The sequence below is a fragment of the Scyliorhinus canicula genome, chromosome 13 (assembly GCF_902713615.1).
Source record: "Scyliorhinus canicula chromosome 13, sScyCan1.1, whole genome shotgun sequence".
Classification (NCBI taxonomy): Eukaryota; Metazoa; Chordata; class Chondrichthyes; order Carcharhiniformes; family Scyliorhinidae; genus Scyliorhinus; species Scyliorhinus canicula.
In genome coordinates this window covers 2,309,682-2,336,477 of record NC_052158.1, presented here as the reverse complement: position 1 = coordinate 2,336,477, position 26,796 = coordinate 2,309,682, and the positions used below count along the sequence as shown (strand labels likewise).

Here is a 26,796-nt window from a genome sequence, read left to right as displayed (position 1 = left end):
GCGGGTTTGGGAGTTCTGTCTGACGTTCGGTGTTGGGGGTCCCTCCTTCCGCCCTGCCCGTCAATCCGCCCTGTCCCTCCTTCCGCCCTGCCCTTCAATCAGCCCTGTCCCTCCCTCCGCCCTGTCCCTCCCTCCGCCCTGTCCCTCCCTCCCTCTGCCCACTCACTCCCTCTCTTTGCCCACTCCCTCCTCCCTGTCCCTCCGCCCTGTCGCCCCCCCTCCCTCCCTCCGCCCTGTCCCTCCCTCCCTCCGCCCTATCTGTGATGTGATCTTTTCTTTCTTCGCAAGGACTCCTGGCAGAGAGTTGGACAGTCACCTTCCCGCTGTGAGTGAGGGTGGCGATCAGTCACTGCTCAGCAGGATCCCATGGTGGGCCGCTATTTGCCACACCGATTGTTGGCTGAGGCGATGGGAAATTCCCGCCCTTCATCCAAACAATGCCCTGCGATCTTCCAGCTGTGTCCACAGGAGGTTTCCCGGCGGGGGTCACATGGAACCGGCTGAGCCACAGCTGATATTGTCATGTCCATGTTCATGTCAAGTTATTAACACTGCCCCACATTCAGTTTCACAAAGTTCTCCTTGGAGAGAAGGAGGCTGAGGGGGGATTTGATCGAGATGGTCAAAGCTGGTTTAGCACACTGGGCTAAATCGCTGGCTTTTAAAAGCAGACCAAGGCAGGCCAGCAGCATGGTTCAATTCCCGTACCAGCCTCCCCGAACAGGCGCCGGAATGTGGCGACTAGGGGCTTTTCACAGCAACTTCATTGAAGCCTACTCGTGACAATAAGCGATTTTCATTTCATTTCAATCGCGAAGGGGGCTGGACAGAGTCGATGGGGGGGGGGGAAACCGTCCTCCTCGTAAAAGGATCGAGAACGAGAGGGTGCAGATTTAAAGTGATTTGTAAAAGAAGCAAACCTGATGTGAGAAAACCCTTTTTCACCCAGCGAGTGGTCGGGGTCTGGAATCATAGAATCACAGAAAGAGCACCCTACACCTCCACCCTATCCCCATAACCCAGTAACCCCACCCAACACTAAGGGCAATTTTGGACACTCAGGGCAATTTATCGTGGCCAATCCACCTAACCCGCACGTCTTTGGACTGTGGGAGGAAACCGGAGCACCCGGAGGAAACCCACTCAGACACGGGGAGAACGTGCAGACTCCGCACAGACAGTGACCCAGCCGGGAATTGAACCCGGGACCCTGGAGCTGTGAAGCAGTTGTGCTAACCACTGTGCTACCATGCCCCCCTCCTCGCGTGTTAAGATCCACAGTTTGCTCATTACGTTTCCTCTGTATTTCTTGTCCAGGAAGGGCGACCGGATCTACCATCAGTTGCGGAAGTTGGGCTCATCTCTCGACTGGGACCGAGCCTGCTTCACTATGGATCCTGTGAGTACGCCTCAGGCAGGCTGGGGGGGGGGGGGGGGGGGGGGGGGGGCAGGCATCAGGGGGTGGCTTGATCTCTCGGGCGGGAATGGGAAGAAGTCTCCAACTCTGGTCTCAATCTCACGAGCCAAACACAAGCCACACACAATCTGGGGCTGGAAAGAGATCTGCTCGCACCCGAGGCTGTGGAAGCAGATACATTAACGGCATTCAAAAGGCATCTTGACAAACACATGGATAGGATGGGTATAGAGGGATACGGCACAAGGAAGTGCTGAGGGTTTTGGCCAAGGTTGGTATCATGGCCAGTACAGACTTGAAGGGCCTGTTCCTGGGCTGTATTGTTCTTTGTTCTTTCTCCATATTCAGGAGTCACAAAGCACTCTTTCATTAATCCTGCCGGCGGATTTGAAGGTGTGGTCGTTTCTTGGACAGGGGCATTTTGGTTTTTAAAGTATTTCGAGTGTTGAATGGTCATTTGTGTCTCAGACGGAGATATCCGGGGGTCTCAGACAGAGAGTTTAATCTCCGGGGGGGGGGGGGTCTCAGGCAGAGAGTTTAATCTCCGGGGGGGGGGGGGGGGGGGGGGGGGGGGGGTCTCAGGCGGAGAGTTTAATCTCCGGGGGGGGGGGGGGTCTCTGACGGAGAGTTTAATCTCCGGGGGGGGTCTCTGACGGAGAGTTTAATCTCCGGGGGGGGTCTCAGGCGGAGAGTTTAATCTCCGGGGGGGGTGTCAGACGGAGAGTTTAATCTCCGGGGGGGGGGTCTCAGACGGAGAGTTTAATCTCCGGGGGGGGGGGGGGGGGTCTCAGACGGAGAGTTTAATCTCCGGGGGGGGGTCTCAGACGGAGAGTTTAATCTCCGGGGGGGGGGGGGTCTCTGACGGAGAGTTTAATCTCCGGGGGGGGTCTCTGACGGAGGGTTTAATCTCCGGGGGGGGGGGGGGGGGGGGGGGTCTCAGGCGGAGAGTTTAATCTCCGGGGGGGGTCCCTGACGGAGTGTTTAATATCCGGGGGGGGGGGGAGCTCAGGCGGAGAGTTTAATCTCGGGGGGGGGGGGGTCTCTGACGGAGAGTTTAATCTCCGGGGGGGGGGGGGGGGGGGGGGGTTCTCTGACGGAGAGTTTAATCTCCGGGGGGGGGGCCTGTGACGGAGAGTTTAATCTCCGGGGGGGGGTCTCAGGCGGAGAGTTTAATCTCCGGGGGGGTCTCAGAAAAGGGGTTTAATCTCCCGAGGCCCCGTAAACAGATGATTCATTAATGCCTCTTTCTTCTCCTTCTACAGAAACTCTGTCAGGCAGTTGAAGAAGCTTTTATCAGGCTCCACGATGAAGGGGTGATCTATCGGAGCACCCGGCTTGTTAACTGGTCCTGCACCCTCAACTCTGCCATCTCTGACATCGAGGTAGTCATGTGCAATGGGTTAGACTGTTCCGAGACGCGTTTCTCGGGATGCACGCTGTTTGCGCATAACCCTGGACCCTGCGTCTTCAGCCAACGTTGTTCTCAGCACAGCCAACACTGGAACATTGAGCCAGTCAGTGTACAGGCCCGGGGCTGAGAGAGATGCTTCACTCATCGAGCATTACTCTAACCACCTGGGCCCACTGTGCAGCACTAATACCCCAGATTGGTGGCAGGTTCGAACCGCACAGCGGGACCCCGAAACCGACCACCCATCCTCGTTTTTTTTCAAAACTTTATTCGTTCGTGGGAAGTGGGCATCCCTGGGGATGGCCAACGTTTGTTGCCCACCCTTAATTGCCCTTTGAACTGAGAGGCTCGCTCGGCCATTTCGGCATCAACCCACATTGCTGTGGGGGCCTGGAGTCACACGTAGGCCAGACCGGGTAAGGACGGCAGATTTCCTTCCCTGAAGGACATTAGTGAACCAGATGGGTTTTTACAACAATCGATGATAGTTTCATGGTCACCATTTCTCTGCTGTGACACATCTTGGGACAGTTCACTACACAGGAGACCCTGACGTACATACAAGTGCCTGCTTCGTGGAGGGGCCGTGGCCTTGTGGCATTGGCACTAGACTTGTCATTACCCCAGAGACCTGGGCTTTCACGTATTTATCCAATTTGAGACCCAGCTATTAGAACATAGAACATACAGTGCAGAAGGAGGCCATTCGGCCCATCGAGTCTGCACCAACCCACTTAATCCCTCACTTCCACCCTATCCCAGTAACTCAATAACCCCCTTTGGACAATAAGGGCATTTGGCATGGCCAATCCACCTAAACTAATAATAATAATCGCTTATTGTCACAAGTAGGCTTCAGTGAAGTTACTGTGAAAAACCCCTAGTCGCCACATTCCTGCACCTGTTCGGGGAGGCCGGTGCGGGAATTGAACCCACGTTGTTCTGCATTACAAGCCAGCTATTTATTTATTTTTAAAAATTTAGAGTACCCAACTCATTTTTTCCAATTAAGGGGCAATTTAGCGTGACCAATCCACCTACCCTGCACATCTTTGGGTTGTGGGGGCGAAACCCACGCAGACACGGGGAGAATGTGCAAACTCCACACGGACAGTGACCCAGGGCCGGGATCGAATCTGGGACCTCAGCCCCGTGAGGCCGCAGTGCTAACCACTGCGTCACCGTGCTGCCCCAAGCCAGCTATTTAGCCCACTGTGCTTGGACTGTGGGAGGAAACCGGAGCACCCGGAGGAAACCCACGCAGACACGGGGAGGATGTGCAGACTCCACACAGGCAGTGACCCAAGCCGGGAATCGAACCTGGGACCCTGGCGCTGTGAAGCAACAATGCTAACCACTGTGAATCGGTTTCCATGGCCACACCGCCCCCCTCCCCCACCCTCCCCTCCCCCGGTCAGGTGGTGCTCTCCAAATCTGAACTGCTCGTACAAAATGGCTGTTCCTCGCGTGGCATTTGGTGATTTCACCATCTCAAACCACCCCCCCCCCCCCACACACCCACACACACACACACACACAGACCGTGTCTCCTTTCCATATCCTTATCCTCAGATCCTGATGCCTATGGCTATGTGGTGAATTGGATCGAACTGCTTCATCGGGTGGCACAGTGGTTAGCATCGCTGCCTCACAGCTCCAGGATTCTGGGTTCAATTCTGCACTAGGGTCACTGTCTGTGCGGAGTCTGCACGTTCTCCCCGTGTCTGCGTGGGTTTCCTCCGGGTGCTCCGGTTTCCTCCCACACGTCCCAAAAGATGTGCTTGTTAGGCGGATTGGCCGTGATCCAATTGTCTTTTGGTGGGGTTGCTGGGTAATGGGAAGAGGGCGGGGGAGTGGGCCTGGGTAGGGTGCTCTTTCGGAGGGTCAGTGCAGACCCAATGGGCCGAATGGCCTCCTCCGGCACTCGGGATTCTAGGATTCCATGAAAAGGACTGAAATGAAAAGGGGTCTGGTAGAATCTATGGAGTGAAAAACACCAGTTGATGTTTTGAGCCTGTGCTATTGTTCCTTCACTCTGAAGGGGCAGTTCAAGAAGGTGGCTCACCATCACCTTGTCAAAGGGCAATTAGGGATGGACAGTAAAGGCAGGGCCTAGCTAGAAAATCCATGAATAATTAAAAAGTGCAGTTCCCAGATTTATTCATTTTACTCTTTCTGAAGATATGGGTATCGCTGGCAAGACCCTTAAGGTCACCCTTAATCCACTGGAGCTGATGTTTCAGTGTATATTCCTGGCCTGTGTACATAGAATCCCTACAGTGCAGAAGGGGACCATTCGGCCCATCGCGTGTGCACTGACCCTCCGAACGAGCACCCTACCGAGGCCCTCACCCTGCCTCGCCCCCGCAATTTTATTTAGCATAGCCAATCCAGCTAACCTGTGGGAGGAAACCGGAGCACCCGGTGGAAACCCACGCAGACAGCGGGAGGTCGTGCAGACTCAGCACAGTCACCCGTCGGAATTGAACCCGGTTCCCTGGCGCTGTAAGGCAGCAGTGCTAACGACTGTGCCGCCGTGTCGCCATTTATAATGCTTCGTGAACTTGCCATAATCAGATGTTGGTCCGCAAACACGCTGGGGCCTCACGTGTTTTAGGCAGCTGGAGATAGGCATTAGATCAGAATGACAGCGATTACCATTTCACAAAGGGATCAAATCTTTATGCAATATGTTCATGAGATCTAGGAGCAGAATTAGGCCAATCGGCCCATCAAGTCTGCCCCGCCATTCTATCACGGCTGATCCCATCCTGGCCTTAACTCCACTGCCCTTGCCCGTTCTCCACAACCCTCCAACCCCATTACCAATTAAGAATCTGTCTATCTCCTCCTTAAATTTACTCTCTGTCCTGGCATCCACTGCACTCTGTGGTAGCGAATTCCAGAGATTCCACAAGCCTTTGGGAGTGTGGGTTAGGATCTGGAATCTACCTGACAAGGTGGGGGAGCCCTGACTAAGCCTGTCCGTGATCACCGCTCGCGAGGGATAAGACACCTTTGCACTTCCCAAAGTTCTCCAGCACTGGGACTTTCCTCGTCTTACCGGACTGGGCCTGTTGCAGACTTAGGGCCACAGATTGGCTGCTGCGATTTACTGAACATTTTGATCAGCTCTGCCGGGACAAAAGGGATTTCTCACACGGAGGGTAATGGGAAGCTGGAACACCTGGCTTGTTCACTAATGTTGGGGTGAAGGGTCGTAGGCGGGCAGAATTGGCGGGACTGGCCGTCGCGCCCCGTACCGCCTCGCCGGCTCAGACCAGCAAGGTGAAAGCGCGGCTGAGTTTCACACTGACATGCGTTTCTTCCACCAGGTGGACAAAAAGGAGCTGACGGGACGGACGCTCCTTCCCGTGCCCAATTACGCGGAGAAGGTGGAGTTTGGGGTTCTGGTCTCCTTTGCGTATAAAATCGACGGGTCGGGTGAGTCACGGTGAATGCGGAGCCTCTTCCGCCTACCTGCAGTGACGGCTGAAATGCTAATTCTGCATCCAGATTGGTCGCACTAAATTAGGTCCAGTTCGCTCTCGCCCGGATGAGATTCTTCACAAGGAGGCCATTTGGCCCATCGCGTCTCTGCTGTTTACCTCCTTCTACATATCCCTGATGATTCCGTTTGGAAACCCGGGCTGGATTCTCTGTTTCTGTCCCCACGCCGTCGTGGACTTCCACGCCAAGGGCCACATATATCCGAGCCCTGCAGGGGGGCTGGTAGGGACCCGGCGTGAAACTGGCAGCTTTTGCTGCAGATACGGGGCCGCCGCACTTCCAGGTCGGAAACCGGGCATGGCGGCGGCCTCCAGCGGCCGTGCCGTGCTCCATGGTGGACTCAGACTGCGGAACTGGACATTAAAAACAGATCGGCCGAGCGCACGACCCTGACCGCCCGCCCACACGTTGTCCCGCACCGTGCAAGGCCCCCCCCGCCCTCCGATCAGCCCGCCCCGTCCAGGGCGGCTGCGGACTCAGTCACGCTAGTTTCCCGACTGGCATGAGTGGTCCACGCCATCGGGACTTCGGCCGCATGGTTTTGTGCAGGGAAGGTCATGTCTTACAAACCTAATAGAATTCTTTGAGGAAGTGACAAAGTTAATTGATTAGGGAAGGGCTGTAGATGTCGTATACATGGACTTTAGTAAGGCGTTTGATAAAGTTTCCCATGGCAGGTTGATGGCAAAAGTGAAGTCGTATGGGGTTCAGGGTGTACTAGCTAGATGGATAAAGAACTGGCTGGGCAACAGGAGACAGAGAGTAGTGGTGGAAGGGAGTGTCTCAAAATGGAGAAGGGTGACTAGTGGTGTTCCACAGGGATCCGTGCTCGGACCACTGTTGTTTGTGATATACATAAATGACCTGGAGGACGGTATAGGTGGTCTGATTAGCAAGTTTGCAGATGGTACTAAGATTGGTGGAGTTGCAGATAGCGAGGAGGACTGTCAGAGAATACAACAAAATATAGATAGATTGGAGAGTTGGGCAGAGAAATGGCAGATGGAGTTCAATCCAGGCAAATGCGAGGTGATGCATTTTGGAAGATCAAATTCAAGAGCGGACTATATGGTCAATGGAAGGGTCTTGGGGAAAATTGATGTACAGGGAGATCTGGGAGTTCAGGTCCATTGTACCCTGAAGGTGGCAAAGCAGGTTGATAGAGCGGTCAAGAAGGCATACAGCATGCTTGCCTTCATCGGACGGGGTATTGAGTACAAGAGTTGGCAGGTCATGTTACAGTTGTATAGGACTTTGGTTAGGCCACATTTGGAATACTGCGTGCAGTTCTGGTCGCCACATTACCAGAAGGATGTGGATGCTTTAGAGAGGGTGCAGAGGAGGTTCACCAGGATGTTGCCTGGTATGGAGGGTGCTAGCTATGAAGAAAGGTTGAGTAGATTTGGATTGTTTTCGTTGGAAAGACGGAGGTTGAGGGGGGACCTGATTGAGGTCTACAAAATTATGAAAGGTATGGACAGGGTGGATAGCAACAAGCTTTTTCCAAGAGTGGGGGTGTCAGTTACAAGGGGTCACAATTTCAAGGTGAGAGGGGGAAAGTTTAAGGGACATTGCGTGGAAAGTTTTTTACGCAGAGGGTGGTGGGTGTCTGGAATGCTTTGCCAGCGGAGGTGGTAGAGGCGGGCACGATAGCATCATTTAAGATGCATCTAGACAGATATATGAACGGGCGGGGAACAGAGGGAAGTAGACCGTGGACAATAGGAGACAGGTTTAGATAGAGGATCTGGATCAGCGCAGCCTGGGAGGGCCGAAGGGCCTGTTCCTGTGCTGTAATTTTCTTTGTTTGGGGGGCGGAGGATGGCAGAGAGGGTCTCCAGCAATGACCGCAGGTATTTGCTATGCGGCTTTTCAGGACCCTCAGAATGACGGAACCGGTCCCGATTCCGTGTGGGGAAATGGATTCTCCGCCGCGGTACCGGCTGCGATTTCGGCATTGGGGAAATGCTTTCGGAAAATCCTCACTCATTCACTACCCTCAGCATCCTCTTTTTTAAAAAATCTGGCTGAAGTTCTCGACCATATTTGCCCGACGTGACTCTCCTTTGACAGATCCGTACTGGCGGACACAGGAGCTGGGTGGGAGGGTGAGCTGTGAGGAGGATGCAGAGATCAAGTTGAGTGAGTGGGCAAATGAAAGGCAGATGCAGTATCATTTAGAGCAATGCGAGGTGATCCACTTTGGTGGCAAAATCAGGAAGGCCGATTATTATCCGAATGGCCAACAATTGGGAGAGGGGAATGTGCAACGAGACCTGGGTGCCCTCGTACACCAGTCGCTGAAGGTCAGCATGCAGGGGCAGCAGGCGGTAAAGAAGGCGAATGGTATGTTGGCCTTCATAGCGAGAGGATTTGAGGACAGGAGCAGGGATGTGTTGTTGCAATTGTACAGGGCCTTGGTGAGGCCACACCTGGAGTATTGTGGGCAGGTTTGGTCTCCTTCTCTGAGGAAGGATGTTCTTGCTATAGAGGGAGTGCAGCGAAGGTTTACCACACTGATTCCTGGGGTGACGGGACTGACTTACGAGGAGAGATTGAGTCGGTTAGGATTGTATTCGCTGGAGTTCAGAAGAATGAGGGGGAAATCTCATAGAAACCTCTAAAATATCTAACAAGACTGGACAGGGTAGATGCAGGAAGGATGTTCCCGATGGTGGGGGGTGTCCAGAACCAGGGTCACAGTCTGAGGATACGGGGTAAACCATTTCGGACAGCGATGAGGAGAAATTTCTTCACCCATAGAGCGGTGAGTCTGTTACCACAGGAAGGAGTTGAGGCCAAAACATTGTCAGCAGGATTCTCCGTCAGCGTGACCCTCCGTTTCGCCGGCAGCGCACTCACTCCCGCGGATCTCCCAACGGTGTAGGGGTGCCGCAATGGGAACCGGAGAATCCCGCTGTCCAGGAAGCGGGGGTGCGGGGGGGGGGGGGGGGGGGGGGGATTGAGAATCCCGCCCTGTATGTTTTCAAGAAGCATTGGACAGCACAGTGGTTAGCACAGTTGCTTCACAGCTCCAGAGTCCCAGGTTCGATTCTCGGCTGGGTCACTCTCTGTGAGGAGTCTGCACGTCCTCCCCGTGTCTGCGTGGGTTTCCTCCAGGTGCTCCGGTTTCCTCCCACAGTCCAAAGATGTGCAGGTCTCGTGGATTGGCCGTGATAAATTGCCCCTTAGTGACCAAAAAAGGGTGGTTACTGGGTTATGGGGATAGGGGCGATACATGTGTTTGAGTAGGGTGCTCTTTGTAAGGGCCGGTGCAGACTCGATGGGCTGAATGACCTCCTTCTGCACTGTAAATTCTATGATTCTGTGATTTGGGATAAAGGGGATCAAAGGATATGGGGGGGGGAGTGGGCGGAGATGATATTAGGCTGTTGAGTTGGATGATCAGCCAAGATCATAATGAGAACTAGGAGCAGGAGTCGGCCATCTGGCCCCTCGAGCCTGCTCCGCCATTCAATGAGATCGTGGCTGATCTTTTGTGGACTCAGCTCCACTTTCCGGCCCGAACACCATAACCCTTTATTCCTCAAAAAAATTGAAAACGCTTAATGAAGGAGCCTCAACTGCTTCACTGGGCAAGGAATTCCATAGATTCACAACCCTTTGGGTGAAGAAGTTCCTCCTGAGCTCAGTCCTACTGAATAATGAATAGCAGAGCAGGCTCGAAGGGCCAAATGGCCTCCTGATCCTTTCAACGTTCCTATCACTCGGCTGATCAACACTAATCTCAGTGGAATTAAAGATGAGAAGTGTGTGTGAGAGAGAGAGATTACATCAATCCTTACAGATTGAGGGGCATGTTTTGATTGTGTGGTTAGAGAGGGTTTGGTGCTAGAACCTGGTTCCAGATTGACAAATCGATTGATTTAAATTGAAATGACTTCAACCAACACCTCCCAGGCTAATGAATCCCTTTGCATTGCCACGACAGACGAACAAACAAATTAGGAGCAGGACGAGGAGGCCATTCGGCCCCTCAAGTCTGATCCGCCAGCCATTCAATAAGAACAGGGCTGATCTGATTGTAACCTCAACCCTATAACCTTTCACCTCCTTGTTAGTCAAGAATCTTGGGCTGAATTCTCCGCACCCTGACGTCGAAATCGCGGCCGGCGGCGCGGTGGTGGATCCATTTCCCCAAATGGAATCGGGACCTGAAAAGTGGCGTACTCCCTGGGTTCGCCATGGGGGGGGGTCTATATTTAATGTCCAGCTCCACGGTCTAAGTCCGCCATTGAGCACGGCGCGGCCGCTGGAGGCCGCCCTGCGCATGCGCAGCCTCTGACCCGGAAGTGCGGGGTCCCGTATCTGCAGCAAAAGCTGCTAGTTTTACACTGCTAGCCCCCTGCTAGCCCCCTGCAGGGTGAGTAACATGTGGACCTATTGGCGTGAAAGTCCACAGTTTGTACGACGGCGTGGGAACATAGTCCCAAAAACAGAGAATCCAGCTCCAGATCTATCTCTGCCTTAAAAATATTCATTGCCCCTGCGTCCACCGATCTCTGGAATAGAGTTCCAAACACTCACGACCGTCTGAGAGAGAAAATTCTCCTCATCTCCGTATTAAATAGGAGACCCTTTATTTTTAAGCTGTGTGCGTCCCCGTTCTAGTCTCTCCCACAGGGAGAAAGTATCCTCTCCCACAGGGGGGCACTATCCTCTCCCACAGGGGGATACTATCCTCTCCCACAGGGAGACACTATCCTCTCCCACAGGGGGATACTATCCTCTCCCACAGGGAGACACTATCCTCTCCCACAGGGGGAAACAATCCTCTCCCACAGGGGGTCACTATCCTCTCCCACAGGGGGAAACTATCCTCTCCCACAGGGAGACACTATCCTCTCCCACAGGGAGACACTATCCTCTCCCACAGGGGGAAACAATCCTCTCCCACAGGGGGAAACAATCCTCTCCCACAGGGGGGGTATCCTCTCCCACAGGGGGGGTATCCTCTCCCACAGGGGGTCACTATCCTCTCCCACAGGGGGGTATCCTCTCCCACAGGGGGAAACAATCCTCTCCCACAGGGAGACACTATCCTCTCCCACAGGGGGAAACTATCCTCTCCCACAGGGAGACACTATCCTCTCCCACAGGGGGAAACAATCCTCTCCCACAGGGAGACACTATCCTCTCCCACAGGGGGAAACAATCCTCTCCCACAGGGGGAAACAATCCTCTCCCACAGGGGGACACTATCCTCTCCCACAGGGGGAAACAATCCTCTCCCACAGGGGGGGTATCCTCTCCCACAGGGAGACACTATCCTCTCCCACAGGGAGACACTATCCTCTCCCACAGGGGGACACTATCCTCTCCCACAGGGAGACACTATCCTCTCCCACAGGGGGACACTATCCTCTCCCACAGGGAGACACTATCCTCTCCCACAGGGAGACACTATCCTCTCCCACAGGGGGGGGGTATCCTCTCCCACAGGGGGAAACAATCCTCTCCCACAGGGAGACACTATCCTCTCCCACAGGGAGACACTATCCTCTCCCACAGGGGGAAACAATCCTCTCCCACAGGGGGAAACAATCCTCTCCCACAGGGAGACACTATCCTCTCCCACAGGGAGACACTATCCTCTCCCACAGGGAGAAACTATCCTCTCCCACAGGGAGACACTATCCTCTCCCACAGGGGGGGTATCCTCTCCCACAGGGAGACACTATCCTCTCCCACAGGGAGACACTATCCTCTCCCACAGGGAGACACTATCCTCTCCCACAGGGGGAAACAATCCTCTCCCACAGGGAGACACTATCCTCTCCCACAGGGAGACACTATCCTCTCCCACAGGGGGAAACAATCCTCTCCCACAGGGAGACACTATCCTCTCCCACAGGGAGACACTATCCTCTCCCACAGGGGGAAACAATCCTCTCCCACAGGGGGAAACAATCCTCTCCCACAGGGAGACACTATCCTCTCCCACAGGGAGAAACTATCCTCTCCCACAGGGAGACACTATCCTCTCCCACAGGGGGGGTATCCTCTCCCACAGGGAGACACTATCCTCTCCCACAGGGGGAAACAATCCTCTCCCACAGGGAGACACTATCCTCTCCCACAGGGAGACACTATCCTCTCCCACAGGGAGACACTATCCTCTCCCACAGGGAGACACTATCCTCTCCCACAGGGGGAAACAATCCTCTCCCACAGGGGGAAACAATCCTCTCCCACAGGGGGACACTATCCTCTCCCACAGGGAGACACTATCCTCTCCCACAGGGAGACACTATCCTCTCCCACAGGGAGACACTATCCTCTCCCACAGGGGGAAACAATCCTCTCCCACAGGGGGACACTATCCTCTCCCACAGGGGGAAACAATCCTCTCCCACAGGGGGACACTATCCTCTCCCACAGGGAGACACTATCCTCTCCCACAGGGAGACACTATCCTCTCCCACAGGGAGACACTATCCTCTCCCACAGGGGGACACTATCCTCTCCCACAGGGGGACACTATCCTCTCCCACAGGGGGGGTATCCTCTCCCACAGGGAGACACTATCCTCTCCCACAGGGGGAAACAATCCTCTCCCACAGGGAGACACTATCCTCTCCCACAGGAAGACACTATCCTCTCCCACAGGGGGAAACAATCCTCTCCCACAGGGGGACACTATCCTCTCCCACAGGGGGACACTATACTCTCCCACAAGGGGACACTATCCTCTCCCACAGGGGGACACTATCCTCTCCCACAGGGGGACACTATCCTCTCCCACAGGGGGAAACTATCCTCTCCCACAGGGGGACACTATCCTCTCCCACAGGGGGACACTATCCTCTCCCACAGGGGGACACTATCCTCTCCCACAGGGAGACACTATCCTCTCCCACAGGGGGAAAGTATCCTCTCCCACAGGGAGACACTATCCTCTCCCACAGGGAGACACTATCCTCTCCCACAGGGGGGGTATCCTCTCCCACAGGGAGACACTATCCTCTCCCACAGGGGGAAACAATCCTCTCCCACAGGGAGACACTATCCTCTCCCACAGGGAGACACTATCCTCTCCCACAGGGGGACACTATTCTCTCCCACAGGGAGACACTATCCTCTCCCACAGGGAGACACTATCCTCTCCCACAGGGAGACACTATCCTCTCCCACAGGGAGACACTATCCCCTCCCACAGGGAGACACTATCCTCTCCCACAGGGAGACACTATCCTCTCCCACATTGAGAAACAAACCTCTCCCACAGGGAGACACTATCCTCTCCCACAGGGAGACACTATCCTCTCCCACAGGGGGACACTATCCTCTCCCACAGGGGGGGTATCCTCTCCCACAGGGAGACACTATCCTCTCCCACAGGGGGACACTATCCTCTCCCACAGGGGGAAACAATCCTCTCCCACAGGGGGAAACTATCCTCTCCCACAGGGGGAATCTATCCTCTCCCACAGGGGGACACTATCCTCTCCCACAGGGGGACACTATCCTCTCCCACAGGGGGAAACAATCCTCTCCCACAGGGAGACACTATCCTCTCCCACAGGGGGAAACAATCCTCTCCCACAGGGAGACACTATCCTCTCCCACAGGGAGACACTATCCTCTCCCACAGGGAGACACTATCCTCTCCCACAGGGAGACACTATCCTCTCCCACAGGGGGAAACAATCCTCTCCCACAGGGAGACACTATCCTCTCCCACAGGGAGACACTATCCTCTCCCACAGGGGGACACTATCCTCTCCCACAGGGAGACACTATCCTCTCCCACAGGGGGAAACTATCCTCTCCCACAGGGAGACACTATCCTCTCCCACAGGGAGACACTATCCTCTCCCACAGGGGGACACTATCCTCTCCCACAGGGGGACACTATCCTCTCCCACAGGGGGGGTATCCTCTCCCACAGGGAGACACTATCCTCTCCCACAGGGGGACACTATCCTCTCCCACAGGGAGACACTATCCTCTCCCACAGGGGGAAACAATCCTCTCCCACAGGGGGGGTATCCTCTCCCACAGGGGGGGTATCCTCTCCCACAGGGGGAAACAATCCTCTCCCACAGGGGGAAACAATCCTCTCCCACAGGGGGAAACAATCCTCTCCCACAGGGAGACACTATCCTCTCCCACAGGGGGAAACAATCCTCTCCCACAGGGAGACACTATCCTCTCCCACAGGGGGACACTATCCTCTCCCACAGGGGGGGTATCCTCTCCCACAGGGGGACACTATCCACTCCCACAGGGGGAAACAATCCTCTCCCACAGGGAGACACTATCCTCTCCCACAGGAAGAAACAATCCTCTCCCACAGGGGGACACTATCCTCTCCCACAGGGGGACACTATCCCCTCCCACAGGGGGAAACAATCCTCTCCCACAGGGAGACACTATCCTCTCCCACAGGGGGAAACACTCCTCTCCCACAGGGGGAAACAATCCTCTCCCACAGGGGGAAACAATCCTCTCCCACAGGGGGAAACAATCCTCTCCCACAGGGGGAAACAATCCTCTCCCACAGGGGGAAACAATCCTCTCCCACAGGGGGAAACAATCCTCTCCCACAGGGAGACACTATCCTCTCCCACAGGGGGACACTATCCTCTCCCACAGGGGGAAACAATCCTCTCCCACAGGGAGACACTATCCTCTCCCACAGGGGGGGTATCCTCTCCCACAGGGAGACACAATCCTCTCCCACAGGGGGAAACAATCCTCTCCCACAGGGAGACACTATCCTCTCCCACAGGGGGAAACTATCCCCTCCCACAGGGAGACACTATCCTCTCCCACAGGGGGGGTATCCTCTCCCACAGGGGCAAACAATCCTCTCCCACAGGGAGAAACAATCCTCTCCCACAGGGGGAAACTATCCTCTCCCACAGGGGGAAACAATCCTCTCCCACAGGGGGTAACAATCCTCTCCCACAGGGGGACACTATCCTCTCCCACAGGGGGAAACAAACCTCTCCCACAGGGGGAAACTATCCTCTCCACATCCGTCTGTCAAGTTCACTCAGGATTTTACATGTTCCAAAAAGATTGCCTCCCCATCGTCTGATCCCCAATGGATTGAGGCCCAGCCTGTCCGACCCTTCCTCGTAAGATAACACCCCCCCCCCCCCCCCACCAGCAATGATACGTTCCCCCCCCCCACCCCGCGCCCCACCGACAAATACACGTTCTTTTTGTTCACTTTCTTTGTGTTGTGCTCGCTTGTGATTTGATTGAGAGCCGGATCAATGAACGTGGACGTATCGCTGCACAGGACAACGATGACCCTTCTCTGTGCCTTTGCAGATGATGAGGAGGTGGTGGTGGCGACCACCCGTATCGAGACCATGTTGGGGGACAGCGCTGTGGCCGTTCACTCGCAGGATCCCAGATACCAGGTAAGGCCCACACTCAGTGGGGGGGGATCGCCTGGAGCTTGCGGAGTCGCTCCGTGACGCCAGGGAGGATGGCGCCACTTGACGTTTCTAACTCGCTGAGTTGCCAACCCAATTGACACCGAGTTTTGTTTTCTGCTTCCTCCCCGCTGTAGAATTTGAAAGGAAAGTTTGTCGTTCATCCTTTCTGTGACCGGAAGATGGCCATTCTCTTTGATGACTTTGTGGACATGGATTTTGGGACAGGTTAGGCCTCCAGTCCTTCTCCCCATCCCCTCCATTCCCCCACCCTCATTTTTACTTTCTTTAGAGAGCAGGAAGGACGAAAGGCTTTCACGACTTTGGTCACCTTACAGCCGGTGAAATGCTTCTTCTGTTGTGATGCGGAAAGCGCGGGTGCCAGGCTGTGCCCAGCAAGATCCCACGGGTTATCGATCGGAATGCTTCTCCGATATCCTTCGCCGAATGAGTAGAAAATTCCTCCGATTAAATATTGGGAGGACAAAGGTATTAACGTCGGCCTTTGCCCAACCCCAAAATTGTTTGCGACGTTGGTGTCATTTCACGCACAGTCACTAAGTTGCTTCTTCCCAAATCCATCACGGCCGCATGCCTCTACCCCTGTCTGCTGCCGAACCATCAGGGCAAGTTTCTCCGTCCCGTCGCGCCAGATTTCACGTTCAGCACGCCGGCTGGATGCTCCGTTTCGCCGGCCGGTCAATTCCCCCATTGTGGGGCAGCCCCACTCCGTCGGGAAAATCCCCGGGCTGCCGGCAAATCGGAGCATCCCACCGGCCGAGAACTTTGCTCCCTTTTGTTTCCTTGATAGCTGACTGTTGGTCTCCTGTGCTCGATATCCTCTGTAAACCTGAGGTCCCAATCGAGCGGTGTCTGGATTAACTTCCCTCTCTGGCCTCTTCCCCTCCCCATCTCTGTCATCTCCTCCTCCATCACAGTTCTCAGAGATATGGGCGCTCCTCTAAATCCGGCCTCTTGAGAGCTCCAGATGTTTAACCGCTCCACCGTTGGCGGCCGAGCCCCGAGGTGCCTGGGCCCTGAGCTCCCCAAACCTCTCCGAAATCCCCGGCTCGCTTTCGTGCTTGGAGGCACTTCTCAAAACGGACCTCAGTGACCCAAGCTCCTTCCCACCTGTCCCAATATCTCCCGAATGTGGCTCGCAGTCATGTTTAAGAATGTCGGAGCCGGCCATTCGGCCCATCGAGCCTGCTCCACCATTCAACACGTTCACGGCTGATCAGACACTTCAATGCCCCCCACCGCCCCCCCCCCCCCCCCCCCCCCCACCAATCCCTTAGATCATTGCCATTTCAAAACCCGTCAATCTCTGCTTTAAACTACTCGATGACTGAGTTACCGCAGCCCTGTGGCCTAGACGTTCACAACCTTCCTAGTAAATAAGATGTCTCCTCATGCTCGTGCTAAATTTTGTTTTGTAAAGTTCCCCATGAAGCGACCCTGTTGAAGGTGTGATATCGGGCCGCTCAATTCCTTCTTCATGTTTGTCGCGCTTCCGTTAAGTCCGTTCACCTCAGCCAGGCCCTGTGGGAGTGAGCGTCACATTCTCACCACGCTCCAGGTGAAGAGGTTTCCTGAATTCCCTGTTAAATTTACGAGGGCGGCACGGCAGCACAGTGGTTAGCACGGCTGCCTCACAGCTCCAGGGTCCCAGGTTCGATTCCCGGCTGGGTCACTGTATGTGTGGAGTCTGCACGTTCTCCCCGTGTGTGCGTGGGTTTCCTCCGGGTGCTCCGGTTTCCTCCCACAGTCCAAAGATGTGCAGCTTAGGTGGATTGGCCGTGATAAATTGCCCATAGTGTCCAAAAGGTTAGGTGGGGGTTACTGAGTTTATGGGGATAAGGGGGCTTAAGTCGGGTGCTCTTTCCAAGGGCCGGTGCAGACTCGATGGGGCGAATGGCTTCCTCCTGCACTGCAAAGGGGCTAGTTTAGCTCACTAGGCTAAATCGCTAGCTTTTAAAGCAGGCCAGCAGCACGGTTCGATTCCCGTACCAGACTCCCCCGGGCAGGCGCCGGAATATGGCGACTAGGGGGCTTTTCACAGTAACTTCATTGAAGCCTACTTGTGACAATAAGCGATTTTCATTTTTTTCATTTCTAATTCTATAATTCTCTTCTCAAATGTTGATGAAGGATATCTGTTGGCCGGGCCATGGGAAAGAAATAGTTTTTCAGGAACTTTATTGCTGGCCCGGGGGCCTGAGAAGGGAGAGTAGGCCTCAGGCTTCATGTCTCTGAGAGCCAACAGCTGCGCCAATGCAATCTTCCCTCAGCGACGCACTGGGAGCGTCCGCCTGGATTGCAGGCTCGAGTCTGGGGCGGGGCGGGGGGGTGGGGGGGGGGGGGGGTGGGGGGGGGGGACTAAATGCAGGCAGATTATTCTCTTGTACTTTGATATCTGGAGATATTTGGGTGTGCCCGCTGAGGAAGGTGGCCGGACAGCGCTCCAACTGTTTTAATGTTGTGTCCTTTCAGGTGCTGTAAAGATCACCCCAGCTCACGACCAGAACGATTACGAAGTGGGTATGAGACACGGTCTTGAGTTCATCAACATCATGGACGATAACGGCTATCTCATCAATGTTCCTGAGCCTTTCTTGGTAACTAATTTGTTTCTCCCCATCTCCCTGCAAAGGTGAGAGGTGTGAAGGCTGTGTAAAAATATATCTCTCTCCATTTCAGCAGATACAGAGTAAAGCTCCCTCTACACTGTCCCCATCAAACACTCCCAGGACAGGTACAGCACAGGGTTAGATACAGAGTAAAGCTCCCTCTACACTGTCCCCATCAAACATTCCCAGGACAGGTACAGCACGGGGTTAGATACAGAATAAAGCTCCCTCTACATTGTCCCCATCAAACACTCCCAGGACAGGTACAGCACGGGGTTAGATACAGAGTAAAGCTCCCTCTACACTGTCCCCATCAAACACTCCCAGGACAGGTACAGCACGGGGTTAGATACAGAGTAAAGCTCCCTCTACACTGTCCCCATCAAACACTCCCAGGACAGGTACAGCACGGGGTTAGATACAGAGTAAAGCTCCCTCTACACTGTCCCCATCAAACACTCACAGGACAGGTACAACACGGGGTTAGATACAGAGTAAAGCTCCCTCTACACTGTCCCCATCAAACACTCCCAGGACAGGTACAGCACGGGGTTAGATACAGAGTAAAGCTCCCTCTACACTGTCCCCATCAAACACTCCCAGGACAGGTACAGCACGGGGTTAGATACAGAGTAATGCTTCCTCAACACTGTCCCCATCAAACACTCCCAGGACAGATACAGCACGGGGTTAGATACAGAGTAAAGCTCCCTCTACACTGTCCCCATCAAACACTCCCAGGATAGGTACAGCACGGGGTTAGATACAGAGTAAAGCTCCCTCTACACTGTCCCCATCAAACACTCCCAGGACAGATACAGCACGGGGTTAGATACGTACAGAGTAAAGCTCCCTCTACACTGTCCCCATCAAACACTCCCAGGACATGGACAGCACGGGGTTAGATACAGAGCAAAGCTCCCTCTACACTGTCCCCATCAAACACTCCCAGGACAGGTACAGCACAGGGTTAGATACAGAGTAAACCTCCCTTTGCACTGTCCCCATCAAACACCCCCAGGACAGGTACAGCACGGGGTTAGATACAGAGTAAAGCTCCCTCTACACTGACCCCATCAAACACTCCCAGGACAGGTACAGCACGGGGTTAGATACAGAGTAAAGTTCCCTCGTCACTGTCCCCAACAATCACTCCCAGGACAGGTACAGCACAGGGTTAGTTACAGAGTAAAGCTCCCTCTACACTGTCCCCATCAAACACTCCCAGGACAGGTACAGCATGGGGTTAGATACAGAGTAAAGCTCCCTCTACACTGTCCCCATCAGACACTCCCAGGACAGGTACAGCACGGGGTTAGATACAGAGTAAAGCTCCCTCTATACTGTCCCCATCAGACATTCCCAGGACAGGTACAGCACGGGGTTAGATACAGAGTAAAGCTCCCTCTACACTGTCCCCATCAAACACTCCCGGGACAGGTACAGCACGGGGTTAGATACAGAGTAAAGCTCCCTCTACACTGTCCCCATCAAACACTCCCAGGACAGGTACAGCACGGGGTTAGAGACAGAGTAAAGCTCCCTCTACACTGTCCCCATCAAACACTCCCAGGACAGGTACAGCACGGGGTTAGAGACAGAGTAAAGCTCTCCCTATACTGATCTACCTTGTGACTTCTAATTCTTTATATTCCCGCCTAATGCAGGGAATGAAGAGGTTTGATGCTCGGAAAGCTGTACTGGAAGCCCTGATACAGAAAGGGCTCTTCAAGGATGTGAAGGAGAACCCAATGGTAGTTCCTGTCTGCAGGTATGGACCAGGCCCAAACCCTTAGAGAACGGGATAGAAGTGTTCAGAAACGGTCATGTTTAAACAGCTCAGCTTGTGAGGAGAGAGATTTTACTATTTTGTGTGTTTTTAAGAACGATGTGAGACTGAGGCTGCGAGGAATGGGGTGTAGGTGATGGTCAATTGGATTTGTGGGGAATGGGTGTCAGGCAAGCTTTGGGTTTTAATACCCTACCTGATTAGAAAGCTGAAGGTGAAGAGCTCTCTGACATTGAAGCCTGATTTGATGTTCAGCAGTTTGCCAATCAGTCGGAGACCAGCCGCTGCCTCTTTTTGTTGGCAAGTCACAGGTCCAGGGAACTGACCGCAGTGACCCGTGGCCATGGGTCCAGGGATCTGGCCGCAGTGACCCGTGGGGGATCTGGCCGCAGTGACCCGTGGGGGATCTGGCCGCAGTGACCCGTGGCCATGGGTCCAGGGATCTGGCCGCAGTGATCCGTGGGGGATCTGGCCACAGTGACCCGTGGCCATGGGTCCAGGAATCTGGCCGCAGTGACCCGTGGGGGATCTGGCCGCAGTGACCCGTGGCCATGGATCCAGGGATCTGGCCGCAGTGACCCGTGGGGGATCTGGCCGCAGTGACCCGTGGCCATGGATCCAGGGATCTGGCCGCAGTGACCCGTGGGGGATCTGGCCGCAGTGACCCGTGGGGGATCTGGCCGCAGTGACCCGTGGGGGATCTGGCCGCAGTGACCCGTGAGGGATCTGGCCGCAGTGACCCGTGGGGGATCTGGCCGCAGTGACCCGTGGGGGATCTGGCCGCAGTGACCCGTGGGGGATCTGGCCGCAGTGACCCGTGGGGGATCTGGCCGCAGTGACCCGTGGCCATGGATCCAGGGATCTGGCCGCAGTGACCCGTGGGGGATCTGGCCGCAGTGACCCGTGGGGGATTTGACCGCAGTGACCCGTGGCCATGGGTCCAGGGATCTGGCCGCAGTGACCCGTGGGGGATCTGGCCGCAGTGACCCGTGGGGGATCTGGCAGCAGTGACCCGTGGGGGATCTGGCCGCAGTGACCCGTGGGGGATCTGGCCGCAGTGACCCGTGGGGGATCTGGCCGCAGTGGCCCGTGGGGGATCTGGCCGCAGTGACCCGTGGCCATGGGTCTAGGGATCTGGCCGCAGTGACCCGTGGGGGATCTGGCCGCAGTGACCCGTGGGGGATCTGGCCGCAGTGACCCGTGGGTGATCTGGCCGAAGTGACCCGTGGCCATGGGTCTAGGGATCTGGCCGCAGTGACCCGTGGGGGATCTGGCCGCAGTGACCCGTGGGGGATCTGGCCGCAGTGACCCGTGGGGGATCTGGCCGCAGTGACCCGTGGGGGATCTGGCCGCAGTGACCCGTGGGGGATCTGGCCGCAGTGACCCGTGGGGGATCTGGCCGCAGTGACCCGTGGCCATGGGTCCAGGGATCTGGCCGCAGTGACCCGTGGGGGATCTGGCCGCAGTGACCCGTGGCCATGGGTCTAGGGATCTGGCCGCAGTGACCCGTGGCCATGGATCCAGGGATCTGGCCGCAGTGATCCGTGGGGGATCTGGCCGCAGTGACCTGTGGCCATGGGTCCAGGGATCTGGCCGCAGTGACCCGTGGGGGATCTGGCCGCAGTGACCTGTGGGGGATCTGGCCGCAGTGACCCGTGGGGGATCTGGCCGCAGTGACCCGTGGGGGATCTGGCCGCAGTGATCCGTGGGGGATCTGGCCGCAGTGACCCGTGGCCATGGGCCCAGGGATCTGGCCGCAGTGACCCGTGGGGGATCTGGCCGCAGTGACCCATGGGGGATCTGGCCGCAGTGACCCATGGCCATGGGTCCAGGGATCTGGCCGCAGTGACCCGTGGGGGATCTGGCTGCAGTGACCCGTGGGGGATCTGGCCGCAGTGACCCGTGGGGGATCTGGCTGCAGTGACCCGTGGCCATGGGTCCAGGGATCTGGCCGCAGTGACCCGTGGGGGATCTGGCCGCATTGACCCGTGGTCACGGGTCCAGGGATCTGGCCGCAGTGACCCGTGGGGGATCTGGCCGCAGTGACCCGTGGGGGATCTGGCCGCAGTGACCCGTGGGGGATCTGGCCGCAGTGACCCGTGGGGGATCTGGCCGCAGTGACCCGTGGGGGATCTGGCCGCAGTGACCCGTGGGAGATCTGGCCGCAGTGACCCATGGGGGATCTGGCCACAGTGACCCGTGGCCAAGGGTCCAGGGATCTGGCCGCAGTGACCCGTGGCCATGGGTCCAGGGATCTGGCCGCAGTGACCCGTGGGGGATCTGGCCGCAGTGACCCATGGGAGATCTGGCCGCAGTGACCCGTGGGGGATCTGGCCGCAGTGACCCGTGGGGGATCTGGCCGCAGTGACCCGTGGCCATGGGCCCAGGGATCTGGCCGCAGTGACCCGTGGGGGATCTGGCCGCAGTGACCCGTGGCCATGGGCCCAGGGATCTGGCCGCAGTGACCCGTGGGGGATCTGGCCGCAGTGACCCGTGGGGGATCTGGCCGCAGTGACCCGTGGGGGATCTGGCCGCAGTGACCCGTGGCCATGGGCCCAGGGATCTGGCCGCAGTGACCCGTGGGGGATCAGGCCGCAGTGACCCGTGGGGGATCTGGCCGCAGTGACCCGTGGGGGATCTGGCCGCAGTGACCCGTGGCCATGGGCCCAGGGATCTGGCCGCAGTGACCCGTGGGGGATCTGGCCGCAGTGACCCGTGGGGGATCTGGCCGCAGTGACCCGTGGCCATGGGTCCAGGGATCTGGCCGCAGTGACCCGTGGGGGATCTGGCCGCAGTGACCCATGGGAGATCTGGCCGCAGTGACCCGTGGGTGATCTGGCCGCAGTGACCCGTGGGGGATCTGGCCGCAGTGACCCGTGGCCATGGGCCCAGGGATCTGGCCGCAGTGACCCGTGGGGGATCTGGCCGCAGTGACCCGTGGCCATGGGCCCAGGGATCTGGCCGCAGTGACCCGTGGGGGATCTGGCCGCAGTGACCCGTGGGAGATCTGGCCGCAGTGACCCGTGGGGGATCTGGCCACAGTGACCCGTGGCCAAGGGTCCAGGGATCTGGCCGCAGTGACCCGTGGCCATGGGTCCAGGGATCTGGCCGCAGTGACCCGTGGGGGATCTGGCCGCAGTGACCCGGGGGGGAACTGGCCGCAGTGACCCATGGGAGATCTGGCCGCAGTGACCCGTGGGGGATCTGGCCGCAGTGACCCGTGGGGGATCTGGCCGCAGTGACCCGTGGCCATGGGCCCAGGGATCTGGCCGCAGTGACCCGTGGGGGATCTGGCCGCAGTGATTCGTGGCCATGGGCCCAGGGATCTGGCCGCAGTGACCCGTGGGGGATCTGGCCGCAGTGACCCGTGGGGGATCTGGCCGCAGTGACCCGTGGGGGATCTGGCCGCAGTGACCCGTGGGGGATCTGGCCGCAGTGACCCGTGGGGGATCTGGCCGCAGTGACCCGTGGCCATGGGCCCAGGGATCTGGCCGCAGTGACCCGTGGGGGATCTGGCCGCAGTGACCCGTGGGGGATCAGGCCGCAGTGACCCGTGGGGGATCTGGCCGCAGTGACCCGTGGGGGATCTGGCCGCAGTGACCCGTGGCCATGGGCCCAGGGATCTGGCCGCAGTGACCCGTGGGGGATCTGGCCGCAGTGACCCGTGGGGGATCTGGCCGCAGTGACCCGTGGCCATGGGCCCAGGGATCTGGCCGCAGTGACCCGTGGGGGATCTGACCGCAGTGACCCGTGGCCATGGATCCAGGGATCTGGCCGCAGTGACCCGTGGGGGATCTGGCCGCAGTGACACGTGGGGGATCAGGCCGCAGTGACCCGTGGGGGATCTGGCCGCAGTGACCCGTGGGGGATCTGGCCGCAGTGACCTGTGGGGGATCTGGCCGCAGTGACCCGTGGGAGATCTGGCCGCAGTGACCCGTGGGGGATCTGGCCGCAGTGACCCGTGGCCAAGGGTCCAGGGATCTGGCCGCAGTGACCCGTGGGGGATCTGGCCGCAGTGACCCGTGGGGGATCTGGCCGCAGTGACCCATGGCCATGGGTCCAGGGATCTGGCCGCAGTGACCCGTGGGGGATCTGGCCGCAGTGACCCGTGGCCATGGGTCCAGGGATCTGGCCGCAGTGACCTGTGGCCATGGGTCCAGGGATCTGGCCGCAGTGACCCGTGGCCATGGGTCCAGGGATCTGGCCGCTGTGACCCGTGGGGGATCTGGCCGCAGTGACCCGTGGGGGATCTGGCCGCAGTGACCCGTGGGGGATCTGGCCGCAGTGACCCGTGGGGGATCTGGCCGCAGTGACCCGTGGCCATGGCCCAGGGATCTGGCCGCAGTGACCCGTGGTCACAGGTCCAGGGATCTGGCCGCTGTGACCCGTGGGGGATCTGGCCGCAGTGACCCGTGGGGGATCTGGCCGCAGTGACCCGTGGGGGATCTGGCCGCAGTGACCCGTGGGGGATCTGGCCGCAGTGACCCGTGGGGGATCTGGCCGCAGTGACCCGTGGGGGATCTGGCCGCAGTGACCCGTGGGGGATCTGGCCGCAGTGACCCGTGGGGGATCTGGCCGCAGTGACCCGTGGGGGATCTGGCCGCAGTGACCCGTGGGGGATCTGGCCGCAGTGACCCGTGGGGGATCTGGCCGCAGTGACCCGTGGGGGATCTGGCCGCAGTGACCCGTGGGGGATCTGGCCGCAGTGACCCGTGGGGGATCTGGCCGCAGTGACCCGTGGGGGATCTGGCCGCAGTGACCCGTGGGGGATCTGGCCGCAGTGACCCGTGGGGGATCTGGCCGCAGTGACCCGTGGCCATGGGTCCAGGGATCTGGCCGCAGTGACCCGTGGGGGATCTGGCCGCAGTGACCCGTGGGCACAGGTAGAGGGAACTGACCGTAGTGGCCACAGGTCAGAAGCCGCGGTGGTCTTCCACAGCGAGAGGCTGGAGGTGAGCGCGCGCGTGGCGATCGCGGGAACTAAAAGCCGTGTTCCTCCCTTTCACAGCCGTTCCAAGGACATCGTGGAGCCCCTGTTGAAGCCTCAGTGGTACGTGCGCTGCGCCGAAATGGCTAAAATGGCGGCTGATGTGGTGCGGAACGGAGATTTGAAGATCATCCCTGAGACGCATCTCAAGACCTGGTTTAATTGGATGGACAACATCAGGTATGCGACCCAATAAGGAGCCAAAATACAGAGGTGTGGAGCTGGGACAACTTGTGGTCTTCATTAGATGACAAGTGCGAGTGAGCAGTATGTCTACATGAGGTAAAATCTTAATTAGTCGGCAGTGGCGTCGTGGTATTCTCACTGGACTAGTCGTGCTCTGGGGACCTGGGTTCAAATCCTTTCGCGGCAACTGGAGTTTAAATTCAAATCAATAAAATCTGGAATATAAATCTCGTCTCGGTGACTGTGAAACTATCGTCGGTCGTCGTACAAATCCATCTGGTCACTAGTGTCCTTTACAAAGGAAATCTTTAGCAGGATGAGGGGGCATCTTATTGAAACTTACAGGATACTGCGAGGCCTGGATAGAGTGGACGGGGAGAGGGTGTTTCCGCTTGTAGGAAAAACTAGAAGCAGAGGACACCATCTCAGACTAAAGGGGACGATCCTTTAAAACAGAGATGAGGAGGAATTTCTTCAGCCAGAGGGTGGTGAATCTGTGGAACTCTTTGCCGCAGAAGGCTGTGGAGGCCAAATCACCGAGTGTCTCTAAGACAGAGGTGGATCGGTTCTTGATTAATAAGGGGATCAGGGGTTATGGGGGAGAAGGCAGGAGAATGGGGATGGGAAAAATATCAGCCATGATTGAATGGCGGACCAGACTTGATGGGCCGTGAGGCCTAATTCTACTCCTATATCTTACGGTCTTATGAAAACCTGCCGTCTTAACCCAGTCTGGCCTACACGTGGCTCTTAAATGCCACTCAGTTCATGGGCGTGGGGATTGGCTAACTGCAGGGGAGAGTTTGATTTGCCAATGGAATACAGCTCAGGACTTGTGGCAATTGGCAAGCACTCAGGAAATATAGAATACTGTTCCACTCACTGATAATCTTCAACAGTAAGTTAAAGTGTAACATATAGTGCAGCGCCCCAGGGCACAAGTTCCGGATCGTTTGTCAATTGGTTCCGGCTAATCATGGGGGGAATCCCCAGTTCATGGAGAATTCCAGTTGGCGGAATACTCGGATAACACTGGAGAGCAGGGCGTCCCCTGGGTCAGCCTTCGACTCTTAACTCGCTCTATGGCCTTTTGTTTCCGGAGTGTTCAGTTCTGAGAGCAAGTTGCCAGGGTATCTTTAAATGGAATACCCTTATACACCAGGAGATGGCAGTCACGCACTCCTTTCCCTGGACGTCTGCTTTTGTTGGTGTGGGTAAGGCAATTTTCCCCTGGCTCTATCTAGTTACTTATTTTTCCAGTTAGACTCCATTCTTCCTGGGGGGGGTAGTGGTAATGTCACTGGACTAGTAATCCTGAGGCCCCGGGGCGGACGCTCTCGTGTGCAAATCCCACCGTGGCAGTTGGTTGAATTTAAATTCAGTGGATAAATTCTGGAATATCAAACTACTTTCAGCGACGGTGACCCTGAAGCCATTGTCGATTGTCGTTAAA

General features: G+C 56.8%; 1 protein-coding gene across 1 annotated transcript in view; it reads left to right on the top strand.

Moving 5' to 3' along the window:
• vars1 (valyl-tRNA synthetase 1) overlaps positions 1 to 26,796 on the top strand; it is a 71,642-nt gene that overhangs the window by 13,092 nt on the left and 31,754 nt on the right. The window contains exons 4-11 of the mRNA XM_038816946.1: positions 1,318 to 1,399; positions 2,680 to 2,799; positions 6,164 to 6,272; positions 15,645 to 15,736; positions 15,889 to 15,979; positions 18,245 to 18,369; positions 20,049 to 20,152; positions 25,179 to 25,337. Coding sequence (XP_038672874.1) covers positions 1,318 to 1,399; positions 2,680 to 2,799; positions 6,164 to 6,272; positions 15,645 to 15,736; positions 15,889 to 15,979; positions 18,245 to 18,369; positions 20,049 to 20,152; positions 25,179 to 25,337 — 882 coding nt within the window. The remainder of the gene's footprint in view (positions 1 to 1,317; positions 1,400 to 2,679; positions 2,800 to 6,163; positions 6,273 to 15,644; positions 15,737 to 15,888; positions 15,980 to 18,244; positions 18,370 to 20,048; positions 20,153 to 25,178; positions 25,338 to 26,796) is intronic.